We start from the raw sequence: 16,825 nt of genomic DNA, 5'->3' as shown, positions 1-16,825 counted from the left end.
TCTGGGGTGGGTCTTCCTTGTTTTTGTGCATCTCGCCTTGGTGTAAGCAGCACATCCCTTTTCCCGAGGACCCTCTAGCTGACCGCGCATCTCAGCCCCCTGATGCTCTTGGCCAAGTAAACAGCACCCCTTCAGAGTAAAACCTGGGGGCCCTGCCTTGTCACCTCCCGCTGGCACTGAAGGGCTCTCCCCAACACCCTTCCTGAAGAGGCCTCCTCCCCTTAAATCGTGGAGAGCCGGGCCTGTCCTGCCCCCTGCTGCTCCTCTCCTCCTTCCCGGGTGCCACTCGCTTGGACCACCCCCACATTTCCAAGTAGTACAGAAATTACTTCTGCTGCTAACACTGCTCCATCAGAGGAAACTGTGAAGGCTGCATCTCTAGCCTGACTCCTTCCATCCCCAGAGCTCCCCTGCCCTGAGACAGCCTCAGTGCCTCTGCTGTGTCCCGGGAAACCAGCCCGAAGCAAGCACTCACTGTTCCTCAGGAATGTGCTCTGACCCACCTTCTTCACCAGAGGAAGGACCGGGTGGGCTCTCCCTTCTCCGTCACCCCCCACCGCGGCCCCCGATACTCTTAGGAGCTGCTTTCCCACACGCTGTGTGTCTCCTGGGATGCCTGGGTGCCCGTCATCCCTCTCCCGGGTCATAGCAGCCCTTCTGACTGGCGTCCTTGGCACACTCCGCCCTCTTCCCTGCTCCAGGGGCGCCTCAGGTGGGGCTCAGCCAACATGGAGCCCTCTGGCCCCATCCTCTGTTTGGGGAACTCATCTCAGTGTGCCCAGCCTCCACCTCGGGTGCAGGGTGAAATCCACAGTGCCCGGTTGGCACAAGGTTGCCCAGCACCATGCACCATGGCGCCTGCAGCCATAACTCAAGTTCTGTCTCCATGAGGTGCTGGGATCTCTTCTGTCCAGAGCACTCTCCACCTGGCATCGCGTTCATCTTCCCAGACGCATCTCTGATGTTAAAAATGCCTGGGGAGTGCTCTGCTGGGCCACAGCTGTGGCATGTGCCAAGTGTGCGCCCAACCCAGGCTCCCACAGGCGGACTGGAGTGTCTGCCCTGGTGCTAAGTTTGGCTTCGTATGGCTACAGACGAAGGGCCTTGGTTTCCCCAGAGGTCACCAAGGGAGAGTGCAGCCCGTGTAGGAAACAGCCCCAGGCACGTGTGCATGGGCACCAAGACCAAGGGAGAGCTCTCGGGAGAGCACAGCCCCTGTGGGAAACAGACAGCCCCAGGCACGTGTGCACGGCTTGCGAGGAGACCAAGGGAGAGCGCTGTGGAGACCAAGGGAGAGCGCGGCCCCTGTAGGAAACAGACAGCCCCAGGCACGCATGCACAGTGCTGAGACCAAGGGAGAGCGCGGCCCCTGTAGGAAACAGCCCCAGGCACGTGTGCACGGGCAAGGGCCCCGCAGGGCGCTGTGTTCCTCTTCCACGTTTAGGTCGGCCATGGGGTCGGCGATTTCAGTGCCTTTCCTTGTGTCTCCCATTCCCTGAGGAGAAACTGAGGCCTGGTTCACCCAGATCAGTGTTCACCAGTAACAGGGCTGGGCATGGCATCTGTTGTTGGCCTCTCAGTCTGGAGGCTGGAAATTTGAGGGGCACCTGGGAGAGGACAGAGCAGCATGGACCCTTCCCCTGCTCAGCAGTGGCCAAGCCCCCCCATACCAGTCCCTGTCCCTGCACCAGGGCTGAGGCTGCATGGCCGATCCCCAGGAGCACCCACAGGCACACTCAGACCTGCCTTTCCTCCCAGGCTCCTGTGACTGCCAGGCAGCGTCTCCACCATGTCCCAGCCCCAGACCCCAGAGCAGGCACTGGACACGCTGGGGGACTGCCCGCCGGGCAGAAGAGACGAGGATGCTGGGGAGGGGATCCAGTGCTCCCAACGCATGCTCAACTTCAGTGACGCCCTGCTGTCCATCATCGCCACCGTCATGGTCTGTATGGGGCCCCTGCTCAGGCCTGCCCCACCCCAAGCCCCTCAAGGCACTGCCCAGCCCACCTCAGACCTGTCCAGTTGGGTCCCCCATCTCCTCGGGCAGCTTGGGGGGCCCAGCGCTGCCTTGGAGTCCCCAGTACCGCCATACCCAGCCCAACCAGCGTCTCTCGCTTCCTTCTGTCTCTCTGCCTCCTCAGATCCTGCCTGTGACCCACACGGAGATCTCCCCGGAACAGGTAACAGGGCAGGCTGTGCTCTGCGTGGTGTGGCCCTGAGAAGACCCCGGGTCCCTGAGGCCCGACCTGGCACAAGGAGCTGACCCTGCACCCCTCGAAGCTTCTGAGGCTTAGGAGGCAGAGGCGGGAGGCGGGGGCCTCCTTAAAAAGGGAGGGGGTCAGCAAGTCCTGCTCAGCCCGTGCCCACCCCCGCAGAGGTCCTGGCTTCCTGGGAGGGCAGGAGACTGGGCTCCTGGGGCTCTGTTTCTGAGCTCAGTGGACAAAGGCAGCGCCCTGGAAGTGAGCCAGAGGATAGGTTGGAAGAGGAAGGTTCCGGGCTGCCCCAGCAGGCCCCTTACGTAGCTGCTGTGAGTAAACAGGGCTGGTGTCCCGCCTCAGCAGGGACACTCCCACCCTGGCTGCTCCTGCAGGCCTGGAGGTGAGCAGGAAGGGTTTACAAGCAGAGTTTCTGCTTACAGCCACCTGGACTGTTTCTGAGCTAAAGAGCAACACAGCATCTTAGAAGGGGAATGACTGGAGGGCATCTGGGGCGCACACCTGCCTGGCTCGGTGTCCTCATGACAGGCTCGTGCGGCCCAAGCCTCATGCGTGCTGGAGGCACAGCAGTGACCATGTAGCCCTTCCTGGGCCAGTACTGAGGTTGGGGCTCCAGTCCTGACTCGTGAGCTGAGCCTGGGGAACGCTGGGAAGTCATGGGAGCTGCTTAGAGTTCGGCTTTCTCAGCCATGTGAAGGGGATGACGAGACTTTTCATAGGGTTTTCACGAGAAGTAGAAACGCAGGTGGAGCCTGGCCCAGTCTGCAGGCACCAGCAGACAGCAAGCAGCACAGGCACTGGGACCCTGGGGCCACTCCTGCCCTCCCTGGGGGGCAGCGGCTCAGGAAAGCTGCGTCCCCACCGAGGCCCATGGGGTGGGCTTGGTCAAATGCAGTCGTGAGGTACTGGCCTTGGCTGCCCCTTTCAGAATGGGGTTGCTGAGGTACGGCCACACCCACCTGCGATGCCCATGCCAGAGGGCACATGACAGTGAAGGGCCCGGGCGGTTGAAAATAAACACCCGTGAGCCTGAACCTGCGCTGACCTCTCTGCAGCCAGGGCTCCTTTCTGGGACTGTGACGTTTACTGCCCTCTTTCCTCTGTCGTCCTAACCGATCACAGGGAGGGTCTGAGCCTCAAAGTCCTGGAGAGTCAAAAGCTCATTCGGAGAACACATTTATGGGATGAGGGAAAGGCCTGACGTGTGTCCCGGGGAAGGTGCCAGAAAAGCAGACACCTCCCTCCTTGTGAGGAGACGGGAGCTCCTGGGGCTGTGCTCACTCTGATGAAAAATAAAAGACAGTTGTAACTTTGAAAACCCATGATTCGAAAAGCTAGATGGAACTCAATAAAGAAGTGGCTGAAATACCGAGTTACTGACCCAGAGACCTGCCTGCAAGTGAAGAGCCAAGGGAAACAGTAAAGCACTCAGTGTTCTGTTTGGAGCATTCGTGGGGAAAGCACGAAAACCTTGTCAGGGCTGGAGGGTGAGGGCCTTGTGTCGAGCGCAGCACGGCCCCCAGTGCCTCCATGCTGACCACAGCCCCCAGGGCGGGCCACCTGTGGGATCCCTTGCAGCTTCCAGAGACCCTTTCCCGTGGCTGCTTTGGAATTGCTACCTAGGCAGTGCCAAGTGTGACCCTTCTGTGCTGTCAACCTGTGTGTCCCTCTGAAGTCCACATGCCGGACACCGCACAGGGACGGCGTTGTGGGGCAGAGCCTTTTGGAGGTGACCCGGTTATGATGGCAGAGCCTCATGGATGACATTTGTGACCTGGTGCTTTTGCCCTCCTGTCCCTTCCCACATGCAGACACCCAGAGGGCACCATCCCCGAGGCGGGGTCCTCAGCAGACACCGAGCCCCTTAAGAGCTGACCCCCCAGCGGGAACACAGCCCATAGAACTCTCTGGAGTGCACCTGTGGGTGTGGGTGTGGATCAGTGCCCCGGAGAAGGGGTGGGGGCTGGGGGGTTGGGGTCTGCAGGTGCCAGGGGAGACAGACCAGCTGGAGACGGAGGCTGGACCCAGAACAGGGCACCCAGGGTCTGCTAGGGAGGCCAGGACCTTCCAAGGTGCCTCACGCGGCCCACCTGAGGGTCTCGCCCTGCCCTGGGCCAAGGCCAGCCCCCCTCCCCCCCCCGCATGGTGCTGTCTCGACTGCCATTCAGGGACACTCATGTCACCTGGGCTCTGACAGCAGTGCTCTTGTATTCCAGCAGTTCGACAGAAGTGTACAGAGGCTTCTGGCAACACGTATCGCAGTCTACCTGATGACCTTTCTCATCGTGACGGTGGCCTGGGCGGCACACACAAGGTGGGAGCTTCCAATGGGTCCACGGCTGCTCTTAGGGTTCCCATACCCTGCACCACATCATGCACGAGTCCCCAGGGGTGGGGGACAGCAGGTTGCCCCTCCCACCCTCATCCGCATGGGGATGGCGTTACTTACCCTAGCCCCAGGGCCTGGGACAGTGCGGACGGTGCAGTAGGTAGAGGTGTGGATGGTGTAGACCGTGCAGTAGGCATAGGTGTAGATGGTGTGGACAGTGCAGTAGGCGGAGATGTGGATGGTGCAGTATGTAGATGGTGTAGACAGTGCAGTAGGCAGAGGTGTGGATGGTGCAGACGGTGCAGTAGGCGGAGGTGCAGATGGTGCAGACGGTGCAGTAGGTGGGGGAGGCGGACGGTGCAGTAGGCGGAGGTGCGGACGGTGCAGTAGGCGGAGGTGCGGGCGGTGCAGTAGGCGGAGGTGCGGACGGTGCAGTAGGTGGAGGTGTGGGTGGTGCACACGGTGCAGTAGGCAGAGGTGCAGATGGTGCAGTAGGAGGAGGTGTGTGGATGGTGCGGTAGGAGGAGGTGTGGATGATGGAGACGGTGTAAGCAGAGGCGCGGACGGTGCGGTAGGCGGAGGGGCGGACGGTGCGGTAGGCGGAGTGGCGGACGGTGCGGTAGGCGGAGGTGCGGAAGGCGGAGGTGCGGACGGTGCGGTAGGCGCGGACGGTGCGGTAGGCGGAGGTGCGGCCGGTGCGGTAGGCGGAGGTGCGGACGGTGCGGTAGGTGGAGGTGTGGATGGTGGAGAAGGTGTAAGCAGAGGTGCGGATGGTGCAATAGGTGGAAGTGCGGCTGGTGCGGTATGCAGACGGTGCAGTAGGCAGAGGTGTGGACGGTGCAGTAGGCGGAGGTGCGGCTGGTGGAGACAGTGTAGGCAGAGGTGTGGACGGTGCAGTAGGCGGAAGTGTGGACGGTGCAGTAGGCGGAAGTGTGGACGGTGCAGTAGGTGGAGGTGTGGACGGTGCAGTAGGTGGAGGTGTGGACAGTGCAGTAGGCGGAGGTGTGGATGGTTCACTCAGTGCTGCCACTGCTTCTTGGCCACACAGACACTCAGTGCTGCCACTGCTTCTTGGCCACACGGGACCTTCCTCCTGCCTGCGAGAGCTGCCTCAAGACCAGGCTGCAGCCGGGCAGGAGAGGGCACATATGATGTGCCCCATTAACACTGGCTGGGGCGGTACACAGCCCTGTTCTCCAGGTTCTGTGCCCTGGGGACTCACCGCACTGCCTTCTCCCTGGCAAGGAGACTGTGTCTGCGGGACACGTGCTCCAGGGCTGGAGCTTCACCTTCCAGAGGAAAAGGTTCCTTAAGATCCAAGGAGAGGCCAGGCAAGGTGGCTCACGCCTATAATCCCAGCACTTTAGGAGGCCAAGGCGGGTGGATCACCTGAGGTCAGGAGTTTGAGACCAGCCTGGCCAACATGGTGACACCCTGTCTGTATGAAAAATACAAAAATTATCCGGGTGTGGTGGCATCTGCCTGTAATCCCAGCTACTAAGGAGGCTGAGGTAGGAGAATTGCTCGAACCCAGAAGGTGGAGGCTGCAGAGTGGAGATCGCACCACTGCACTCCAGCCTAGGTGACAGAGCGAGACTCTATCTCAGAAGAAAAATAAAAGGGATCCAAGGAGAGCAGGGCCCAGTGCTGCCGGGGCCCCTGACCACCTGCCCCAGGCAGAGAGGAGCAGGAGGACACCAGAGGTGGAGCTGGGGCCGCAGGGCGGCGGGTGCTGGGAAGGCATGGGCACCTGCCTTGAGAGCACGGCTGAACGTTTTACGTGACAGACGTGCTTTCAGCAAGGTGACTGTCTCTGGTGGTGACAGATGGTCCTCTTACTTAGGGGAGGGCTTTCTCTTCAGCTCCTTGTTCACAGAGCGCCTGGGAGACCCACAGCCTGACTGTGCCAGGCTCCCCATCAGCTCAGCGGTGTGAACAGGCCAGGACCTCCTGCCTGCCCTCGTCCACCCGAGGCCACACCCACTGTGGAATCCATGGGCAGGGCAGGGCGGGGGACTCCCGGAGGCCTGGGGGGGTGCTTCACAGATCTGCTCTGTGCATCTGCTAGGGTCACGTAGGCCTGTGTGCAGCGTCCCGACGCTCAGCAGTCACCAGTGCTGCCGTCTCCAGGGAAATGGGGTCCTTTCCTTTCTACTTTTCAGTGAAATGTGTAGCCCCAGAGTGAGCCCCTGTGTCCAGTAGCCTGAGGCCACCCTTGGGCCCCTGATGGGGTCACAGAGCCCCGGGTTGGTGGACTTCGGCTCGGTCAGGCCCAGCCCAGAAAGAGGCCCTAACTTCAGAGTGGATGAGGCATGGAGGTGCGCCTTTCCTGCTTCAGGAGTGGGACCGTGTGGGCTGTGCTCATTTTCCTGGTGACACACAGTGGCCCATGTTTATTCTGTTTCTTACTGCGTGGGTGTTCCGTAGGCGTTTCCACAGGTGTAGTGTATGCAATCCCTGAATAAGCAATGGAAAAACCGGGTTTCCTTTTTTCAGAATGGTTTTTGGTCATGAGGTCTGAGGGTCGCATTCCTCAGGAGGAGGAGCTCTACCTCCACAGAGAGTGTTTTCAGAGGGCTGGGGGCCAGGCCTCTGTGCCTGGGAACAGGCAGCTCACAACCTCCTGAGGACGCCTCTCCCATGGGGCCCCAGAGGCCTCCCCTGACAACTGAGCACCTGAAGATCCTGAAAGAGCTACTGTGTCCCCAGCCCCTCACCTGCACAATGCAGAGGCAGCAGGCACAGCCCACAAGCTCCGCGGTGGCGGGAGCGGCGGGGGGCAGGGGGACTGCTCCCAAGGTAATGCTGAGAAAGCCGCCAAAGCTACCAGGGCATGCAGTGCTCTCTAACACCAACTGTTGAGAGCAGGCTGTGAATCAGGAGGAAGTGGCGGAGATCGCCTGGACGGGGCAGGGTGTGAATCAGGAGGAAGTGGCGGAGATCGCCTGGATGGGGGCAGGGTGTGAATCAGGAGGAAGTGGCGATCGCCTGCACGGTGGCAGGGTGTGAATCAGGAAGAAGCGGCGGAGATCGCCTGGACAGCGGCAGGGTGTGAATCAGGAGGAAGCGGCGGATATCGCCTGGATGGGAGCAGGGTGTGAATCAGGAGGAAGCGGTGGAGATCGCCTGGATGGGGCAGGGTGTGAATCAGGAGGAAGTGGCGGAGATCGCCTGGATGGGACAGGGTGTGAATCAGGAGGAAGTGGCGGAGATCGCCTGGACGGGGGCATGGTGTGAAAGGAAGTGGCGGAGATTGCCTGGACGGGGGCATGGTGTGAATCAGGAGGAGGTGGCGGAGATCACCTGGACGGGGGCATGGTGTGAATCAGGAGGAGGTGGCGGAGATCACCTGGACGGGGACATGGTGTGAATCAGGAGGAGGTGGCGGAGATCGCCTGGACGGGGGCATGGTGTGAATCAGGAGGAGGTGGCGGAGATCGCCTGGACGGGGGCAGTGTGTGAATCAGGAGGAAGTGGCGAAGATCCCATGAATGGGGGCAGGGTGTAAATCAGGAGGAAGTGGCGAAGATCCCATGAACGGGGGCAGGGTGTGAATCAGGAGGAAGTGGCAGAGATTGCCTGGACGGGGGCAGGGTGTGAATCAGGAGGAAGTGGTGGAGATCGCCTGGACGGGGCAGGGTGCTTTCTAGGGAACTTCATTTCCTTCTTCGTGTTTTCCAAATTCTGTACACTAGGTAGTAGCTTATATTTGGTTAAAGTGACATCTCTTAATGATGTTTTAACCAGAAGATGCTGGAGAGAGTGTGTGTGCACTTAATGGTACTGGAACCGCATTTTATTGTCTTTTTGTCTTTTTCTTAAATGGTTTAGGTTGTTCCAAGTTGTTGGGAAAACAGACGACACACTTGCCCTGCTCAACCTGGTGAGTATTTTCCTGTCCTTTTCTGGGGAGTGACTTTGGTTTGTAATCTGGCTCTCAGGGAAGAACGGAAGGAAGCAGCCGGCCTCTCTCGTGACCTCCAGGCCACCTCGAAGCCTGGAGTCTGCCCACACCTGGGAGCTCCTTGAATGATCTTCCCCTCCCCATGGGTCGCCAGCCTGTATCTCCTCCCAGACAGAGCCAGGGTGTGGGAGACCAGGGGGCACTGGGCTGGGCACAGGTGTGGGGGACAGAGGATGAGTGCCCCCATCTGGCCCTGCAGGGTCTGGGAGCTGGACTCACACTCGCTGGCCCGCCCTTCTTGGGGAGGGCCCAGGCCTGCGCCTTCCCGGAGTGGGCTGTGTCCATCCCCCTGCCCTCCTCCCCAGGCCACATCATGGCCATGATGCCCTCCCTCCTTCCAGGCCTGCATGATGACCATCACCTTCCTGCCTTACACGGTGAGCACCGCCAGGCCCCTGACACCCTGAGGGTTTCCTGGGCACCACTGGATTTGACCTGTCCTCAAAAGCAGACCAGCTGGATGGCTCAGGGCACAGGCCACACAGTTGCAGAGAAGAGAGAAGGTTCTGGGGAGAGCAAATTCTGGGGCGAGAACATTCTGGGGCGAGAAGGTTCTGGGGAGAGCCAGCTGTTGGGCTGCCGGGGGCTTCTTTCAGGCTGGAGGGGAGGGGAGGCAGTGGCCCTGATGAGGGACTCGCTGGCGCTCCCAGCTCCCACCTGGCCCTGAGTCCACAGCCCCCTGCCCATCCCAGGCCTGTCCCTGGCATGCAGCCCCTACAGCCTCCGGCCACCCACCCTGTACTGCTCAGGCTGTGAAGGTGCCTCCAAATTCTGGCAGTGGCCGCTGGTCCGAGTGTGCGGGGCTGTGTGCCACAAGGAACTGGGGTCTGCGGAATTCTATATGAATCGGATGACATTTTGGCTTTAAAGGCCTGAGGCATTTGGTGGAGTTGGTTGGAGTAGGGGCAGTTTGGACACATCTCCCCCAGCACCCAGCTGGCCGCATCCTGTGATGGCCCCGTCGCATCTCCCGTGGGGTGGGGGGGCTCGCCATGGCCCAGTTCCAGCCCTGGGGCCCTGGAGCCTGGTAACCTAGGATTTGTTGGGGGTGGGGTTGGTTTTGTTTTTATTTTAACAGTTTTCCTTAATGGTGACCTTCCCTGATGTGCCCCTGGGCATCTTCTTGTTCTGTGTGTGTGTGATCACCATCGGGGTCGTGCAGGTAGGGGGCCTGCACTGTCTGTGTGTGTGTGTGTGTATGTGTGTGTGAGATCACCATCGGGGTCGTGCAGGTAGGGGGCCTGCACTGTCTGTGTGTGTGTGTGTGTATGTGTGTGTGAGATCACCATCGGGGTCGTGCAGGTAGGGGTCAGGGGGGCCTGTGCTCTGTGTGTGTGTGTGTGTGTGTGTGTGTGTGTGTGTGCATGTGTGTGAGATCACCATCAGGGTCGTGCAGGTAGGGGTCAGGGGGGCCTGTGCTGTGTGTGTGTGTGTGTGTGTGTGTGTGTGAGATCACCATCAGGGTCGTGCAGGTAGGGGTCAGGGGGGCCTGTGCTCTGTGTGTGTGTGTGTGTGTGTGTGTGTGTGTGTGTGTGTGTGTGATCACCATCAGGGTCGTGCAGGTAGGGGTCAGGGGGGCCTGTGCTCTGTGTGTGTGTGTGTGTGTGTGTGTGTGTGTGTGTGTGTGTATGTGTGTGTGAGATCACCATCAGGGTCGTGCAGGTAGGGGTCAGGGGGGCCTGTGCTCTGTGTGTGTGTGTGTGTGTGTGTGTGTGTGTGTGTGTGTGTGTGAGATCACCATCAGGGTCGTGCAGGTAGGGGTCAGGGGGGCCTGTGCTCTGTGTGTGTGTGTGTGTGCGCGCGCGCGCGTGATCGATCGCTGTCGGGTCACACAAGTAGGGTGCCCGGGGCCACCTAGACGCATACGATGTGGCATGCCCAGAGCGCCCCTGCTTTCTGACCAGAGACTGGGAAGAGTGGGCCCTGAGACCCCCCACATGCAGCCCCAGGAGCCAGCAGGGGCTCCTGTTCTCTCTCCACCTCAGCCCCTGTGCCCAAAGTGTCCCGGGTGCAAGCCCACCTCTACCGGCCAGGTCCTCCCCCACCCCGAGACCCCTGCATGTGTGCGTGCTGTGCAGCCCAGGAGTTGACTGGTGTGGGGGCCCTCTGCTCTCGGGGCTGGCGTCCTGCAGCTTGCTTTTTCCACAGGCACTGATTGTGGGGTATGCATTTCACTTCCCGCACCTGCTGAGCCCGCAGATCCAGTGCTCCGTCCACAGGGCTCGGTACCGACAACACGTCCTGGGCATTGTCCTCCAAGGCCCAGCCCTGTGCTTTGCAGCAGCCATCTTCTCCCTCTTCTTTGTCCCCTTGGTGAGTGCTGGGACAGCCCCCTGGGGCCCGGGCAGGAACGGGGGCCACCGTAGGAGCGATGTCCCCACTGAGCAACAAACATGCGGGTGGGGGCAGAGCCGTAGGCAGGCAGGGGTCCCTCCAAGGGTCTTGTGTGTGAGGCCCAGGGCTGCAGTGAGTGGCACCAGGGAGGGAGGCCTGCTCCATCTGAGGCCCTGAGACCCAGCCTGTCGAGGACAGGCTCATCGAAGGAAGGAGCAGCTGAGTGTCCTCAGTGAAGCTTCACAACGACGATGACGAGAAACAGACACCCGGAGTCCGGGGATGTCCTCATTTTCTTGTTTTATTTTCTATTTATTGAGGCAAGATCTCGCTTTGTCACCCAGGCTGGAGGGCAGTGGCGTGACCTTGGCTCACCGCGGCCTCAACCTTCCGGGCTCAAGCGATTCTCTCACCTCAGCCTCCCGGGTAGCTGGGACTACAGGTGTGCACCACCACACCTGGATAATTTTGGTATTTTTGGTGGAGACAGGGTCTTGCTATGTTGCCCAGGTTAATCTGGAATGCCTGGACTGAAGTGATCCTCCCACCTTAGCCTCCCAAAGTGCTGGATTACAGTGTGAGCCACCATGCTGGCCTTTATTTTCTTTTTTTCTTTTTTTTCTTGAGACGGAGTTTTGCTCCCAGGCTGGAGTGCAATGGCGTGATCTCGGCTCATTGCAACCTTCGCCTCCCAGGTTCAAGTCATTCTCCTGCCTCAGCCTCCTGAGTAGCTGGGATTACAGGCACCCGCCACCACACCCGGCTAAGTTTTGTATTTTTAGTAGACACAGGGTTTCACCATGTTGGCCGGGCTGGTTTCGAACTCCTGACCTCGTGATCCACCTGCCTCGGCCTCCCAGGCATCCTCCTTGGGATTACAGGCATGAGCCAGTGCGCCCAGCCTATTTTCTTTTGGATAAGGAATCTATACAAAACTGTGTCAAGACAGTAAACACCTAACAGTGTTTGGAGGAGGAGCCCCCGGGGATAAGACCAGCATCCGCTCATGGAGACGTCAGCTGTTGGTACTTGGAGAATGTGAGCCACCAGGGAGAGGGAGAAGGCAACAAAAGAAAGTTCCAGAACCCAGAATGGAGTCTGGGAAAGTAGAGAAAGCGGCGCTGAGAACCCAGCTGTTGGCAGCGGGAGCCAGGTCTGCGGGGCCAGTGCATCTGGGCAGCAGTGCGGGTTGGGGCCGGCAGAGAGCAGGGCCTCCTAGCAGCCCTCACTCAGGTAAAAGACAACTGGGAGCCTCTTAGCTCAAAGACCGAGGTCTGCTCACTTGGGTTTTTTAAGCCAATGGCTGATTTTAATAGGATAAGACCATCATTCTAGTAACGCCACCATCACCCAGGAACAGAGAGAAACCCCTAAGAAGCAGCCGTTTCAGAGTTGCTTTCAGTAGCAGCTTTTATTTGTGACAGCTGGACCAGCTTGAGCACCTTTGAAGTAAATTGAATTTTTAAACTCAAAGCACCATAAGAATTGTGGAGAAATGAATGGTGGTTATTTTAAATGTTTAGTAAACATTTCAGAAGAATCCCAAGTTTAAAACAAACGGCAGCCGGATGGCAGTGACACACCTATCGTCCCAGCTACTTGGGAGGCTGAGGCAGGGGGACCGCGGGCACCGGGGAGTTCTGGCTGTAGTTCTCGGCCATGCCAGTCGGATGTCCACACTAAGTTTGGCATCAGTATGGTGATTCTGGGAGCAGAGAACCACTAGGTTGCACAAGGAGTGTGGAGCCAGCCCAGGGTGGAAGTGGAGCAGGTCGAAACTCCCGTACTGATCAATGGAGGGATTGTGCCTGCAAATAGCCACCATACTCCAGCCTGGGCAACACAGCAAGACCCGGTCTCTAAAGAAACAAAACAAAATAACAGATGTCCAGCGAGGGCCTGGTGCTGCTGCCTCACTCACTAGAGGCCTGGGCAGGCCGTCTCCTTCACCGAGAGGGGCTCGAGCTGGGGAGCTGAGCAGGGCTGGCTCCAGAGTGTCAGAGGCCCACAGGCCGGGCATAGCTAAGCCCAGTGGGAGCACCGGGCCAGAATTGGAGGGTGGCCTGTGAGTCCCAGGGGCTGTGGCTGCTGCACTGCTTGGCTCTTAGACTGGATGCATTTGATGCTTGTGAAATAGGGAGGAGGAGATGTCAGGGAGATGTGGGGGTCGGGGTATGGGGCAGGCTGGAGGCCAGGGACTTCCTCAGGGAGGGTGGGCCACCCACAGGCACCGGCAGGAGAGGCGGGCGTCCTCAACTGCAGCCTCTGTGAGGTCAGAGCAGGGGCAGGGGCTCTGGGCAGAAGGCAGGTGGGCTGAGCCCTGGGCAGAGGCAGGTGGGTGGGTGGCCAGCACAGTGGGCAAGGGTAAGGGGCAGCAGGTCTAGGGCAGTCCTGGTTTCAGAGGTGGGACAGCCACTTCTGGTAGTGGCCGAGTGACAGGAGACAAGCAGGCTGATGAGATCAGGACCCAGGCTAGAGGATAGCCATCATGTGGAGGACACAGCCAAGGCACAGCACCTATGGCTGGGATTGGGCAGGGTGGCCACACCTGCCACAGGGCCCAGACGTGGGCCTGGAGGGGCTGAGGGCAGGCGAGTGGCCAGCAAGCCTGAGGGCCTGAGGCTGACCTGGGGCCAGGCCTGGAGGTGAGAAGCACAGGACAGCCCAGCCCAGCTGCCCACGAGCAGGTGCGGTGTTGGGGAGGGTGAGCAGCCTGCGGTGACCATGCCCTCACCTCCCGCAGCTGGCCCAGGGAAGCCTGGATGGGAGGCGAAAGGGGAACCAGCAGACTCTAGGAAGGAGGGTTCCAGGGGTGGGGCTGGGAGGCCCAAGCTGTCAGCAGTTCCAGGACTCCAGGCCAGGCCACGGCAGCCACCTTGCTCTCCGTGGCACTGACGGCAACAGTCCATCCTCAGCCTTCGGTGCCGCATCCCGGCTTCATCCTCCACAACTGCAGGGTCTTCGCAAGGCCCCTCTGCATCTGCTCCTCCATCTCTGCTGGTCCCTCTGCTCGGCCCCCGCACCTTGGGGCTTTCACCCCACACTGGCCTCCTTCTGTCCACACTGTCAGACCTCCCTGGCTGCAGCCCTGCAGCCCTCCACCCTTGCATGTCATTGGGACAGACCCGCAGGTGTCCTTTTGCCCCCCCCAGCCTCCACCCAGACGCTGGGCTCTGTCCTCCAGGCCCAGCCTCTCACTGCCGTGGGCCATGCCGTCCCCACCTCCCCTGGATGACCTTGGCCACTGAGCCCTCCTGTTGTAGCACACACCACATGGGTACTGGGCTCTGCCCTGGGCCTCTGACATTCGTGCCCTGCATCCTGTAGCAGCAGCTGCCTCCACCTTCCCTCCCGCACTCTGCATGGTCCCCGTCCCCAGGCCCTCCCCGACCCTACACTGCGAGCCCCCAGACCCCCCGCCGACCCCCAAGATGGGCTACCTCCTCCCTAGTTTCTTTCCCTGCTTTTCCACAGCACTTCCCCGACCTGCTGACCCCAGGGTGCTGGCTGCCTCCTGCTAGGACGTCCTGCTCACTCCCACCTGGCACCTGGAGGCACTTCCCTCATCGTGTGTTGGTTACTTGAAGCCTGCAAACTGGATCATGAACGTGTCTGGAATTGGCCTTGATGTCTGTGTTGTTCTCACCCTTGTGGTGAACTGGAGGGGTCCATCTTGCCAACTGGGGCCACGTGATGGGGAGGGCGGACAGCATGGCCCAGGCCAGGAGCCGCCTGCGAGGAGCTGTGGAAGTGCCACGCCCAGGGTGGGAGTAAGGCCTGGGGCTGTCGCGCGTGTGTTGGCTGCACTAGCCTGAGCACTTCTGCGGGGCTGAGTGCAAAGACACAGGCCTCTCAGGACCAGGACACTCACATGGGCTGGTCCTCTGTGCTCCCTTTTTAAATTACATTTGGTAAAATACACATATTTACCATCATAACCATACGAAGTGCTCACTTGAGGGGCACGGAGTGCATTCGCATTGTATGCAGGCACCCTTTCTCTCCTGTTCTGAACCTGTCATCACCTGCAGTGCAAACCCAGCACCCAGGAGCCGTCGCTCCCCATTCCGCATCCCCTGCCCCACCCTAGTCCCTGGGAGCCAGATGCACTTTCTGTGTCCGTGCACTTGTGTGTTCTGGAATCTTCATATGCAGAGACTCACACAGTGTGTGGCCTTTTGGTGTCTGGCTTCTTAAACTTAACATACTGTTGTCAAGATTCACCCATGTTGTCACCCGTGTCAGAACCGCGTTCCTTCTCTGTGGCCCAAAAATAGTCCATTGTGAGTCTCGTGCCACGTCATGTGGGCCCACTCATCCGTGGACGGGGATCTGGGCAAGTGCACCTCCAGCTGTTGTGAGTGATGCTGCTGTGACCGTGTGCTGGACACGTGTAGCTGCCGTGACACCGCTGTGAGCACTGTTGTGAGTGGTGCCACTGTGGGCATTGTCATGAGTGGTGCCTCTCTGAGCTGGACACGTGTCTCTTCAGATCTGTCTTCTCAGGCTGTTGGCGCGTGTGCCCAGCAGTGAGTTTCTGGGTCATTTGGTGATTCTCTGCTTAGTTTTTTAAGTTTAATTTTTTGAGGAACCACCAAACTTTAATTTTTTGAGGAACCACCAAACAAAATGCAACAGCTGCAGCATTTTGCATTCCCACCAGCAGCACACGGCGCTTCCAGTTTCTCCACATCCTCATCAACACCTGCTGTTTTTCATTTCTCTCCATCCTAGTGGATATGAAGGAATCTCATTGTGGTTTTGATCTGCGACAGGTTGACCATTTGCATGTTTTGTTTGGAGAAATGTCTCTTCTCATCCTTTGCCCGTTTTTAATTGGGTCATCTTTTTATTGTTGTGAGAATTTCAGATAGGTAGATAGACGATACATTTTTAAGACACGGTCTTGCTCTGTTACCCAGGCTGGAGTACAGTGAGCTGGATCACCACTCACTGCAACCCCTACCTCCCAGGTTCAACAGGCGCACAGTCATGCCTGGATAATTTTTTATGTTTCGTAGAGATACAGTCTTACTGTGTTGCCCAGGCTGGTCTCGATCGATTGAGCTCAAGCAATCCACCTGCCTCAGCCTCCTAAAGTGCTGGGATTCCAGGCATGAGCCACTGCTGGCTTAAGAATTATTTACACTTTTTGGGTACTAGGCCTTATCAGACACATGATCTGCAAAGACCCTGCCTTCTGCCACTGCCCTGCTTTGGCGCACAGTTCTGTGTGGATGAGGCCTGGCCTTGGCCCCCTGTGGAGGGCACTGCCCTGCTTTGGCACACAGCTCTGTGTGGATGAGGCCTGGCCTCGGCCCCCTGTGGAAGGCACTGACCTGTGGTTTGTCTCCCTGCAGTCTTACCTGCTGATGGTGACTGTCATCCTCCTCCCTTACGTCAGCAAGGTCACCGGCTGGTGCAGAGACAGGCTCCTGGGTAGGTGATGGCTGCGTGGGCGGGCCTGCGAGGCCCACAGTGTGCCCCGCTCCGTGTGGCTGGGTGATGGCCGGGTGGGCGGGCCTGCGAGGCCCACAGTGTACCCCTCTCCATGTGGCTGCTCCACACCAAGGGCTGTCCGTGGGCCGAGGCCCGTGCGTGGTGGTGGCTGGGGCTCCCACACTGTGCCTCTCGGAGCATCCCTGTCCTGTGTCCTCTCCTGGCCTGCACGTTCCAGGCCTCTTCAGAGATGAGGGCAGTGACAGCCATGCGGGCTCTGCCTCCACTTGGGGGGCTTGGCCAGCTCCCCGCTCCTGGCGTGTCCACAGGCCATAGGGAGCCCTCGGCTCACCCAGTGGAAGTCTTCACATTTGACCTCCACGAGCCACTCAGCAAGGAGCGGGTGGAAGCCTTCAGCGACGGCGTCTATGCCATCGTGGCCACCCTTCTCATCCTGGACATCTGGTGAGGACCCCGCGCCACCTGCCCCAGCTGTCAGGCGGCCAGTGTGTCTGAGTCCTGGAAACCCCAGAAAGGCACAGG

The 16,825-nt window shown here is 59.5% G+C and overlaps 1 protein-coding gene across 6 annotated transcripts in view; it reads left to right on the top strand.

The window, feature by feature from the left end:
* TMEM175 (transmembrane protein 175) overlaps positions 1–16,825 on the top strand; it is a 34,600-nt gene that overhangs the window by 15,061 nt on the left and 2,714 nt on the right. The window contains exons 2-10 of one of the 6 annotated variants that reach the window (XM_050790728.1): positions 1,759–1,942; positions 2,142–2,180; positions 4,433–4,530; positions 8,377–8,428; positions 8,851–8,886; positions 9,588–9,671; positions 10,658–10,822; positions 16,204–16,282; positions 16,612–16,747. In XM_050790728.1, the coding sequence (XP_050646685.1) occupies positions 1,790–1,942; positions 2,142–2,180; positions 4,433–4,530; positions 8,377–8,428; positions 8,851–8,886; positions 9,588–9,671; positions 10,658–10,822; positions 16,204–16,282; positions 16,612–16,747 (842 nt within the window). In that variant the 5' untranslated portion in view covers positions 1,759–1,789. Of the gene's footprint in view, positions 1–1,754; positions 2,181–2,802; positions 3,994–4,432; positions 4,531–8,376; positions 8,429–8,850; positions 8,887–9,587; positions 9,672–10,657; positions 10,823–16,203; positions 16,283–16,611; positions 16,748–16,825 lie in introns of those variants that run through there. The other 5 variants (XM_050790729.1, XM_050790726.1, XM_050790731.1 and 2 more) reach the window with 5 other exon arrangements.

Source organism: Macaca thibetana, chromosome 5 (genome assembly GCF_024542745.1).
Source record: "Macaca thibetana thibetana isolate TM-01 chromosome 5, ASM2454274v1, whole genome shotgun sequence".
NCBI lineage: Eukaryota > Metazoa > Chordata > Mammalia > Primates > Cercopithecidae > Macaca > Macaca thibetana.
The sequence above is the reverse complement of the archived record's forward strand: the minus strand, read 5'-3'. Positions and strand labels throughout refer to the sequence as shown.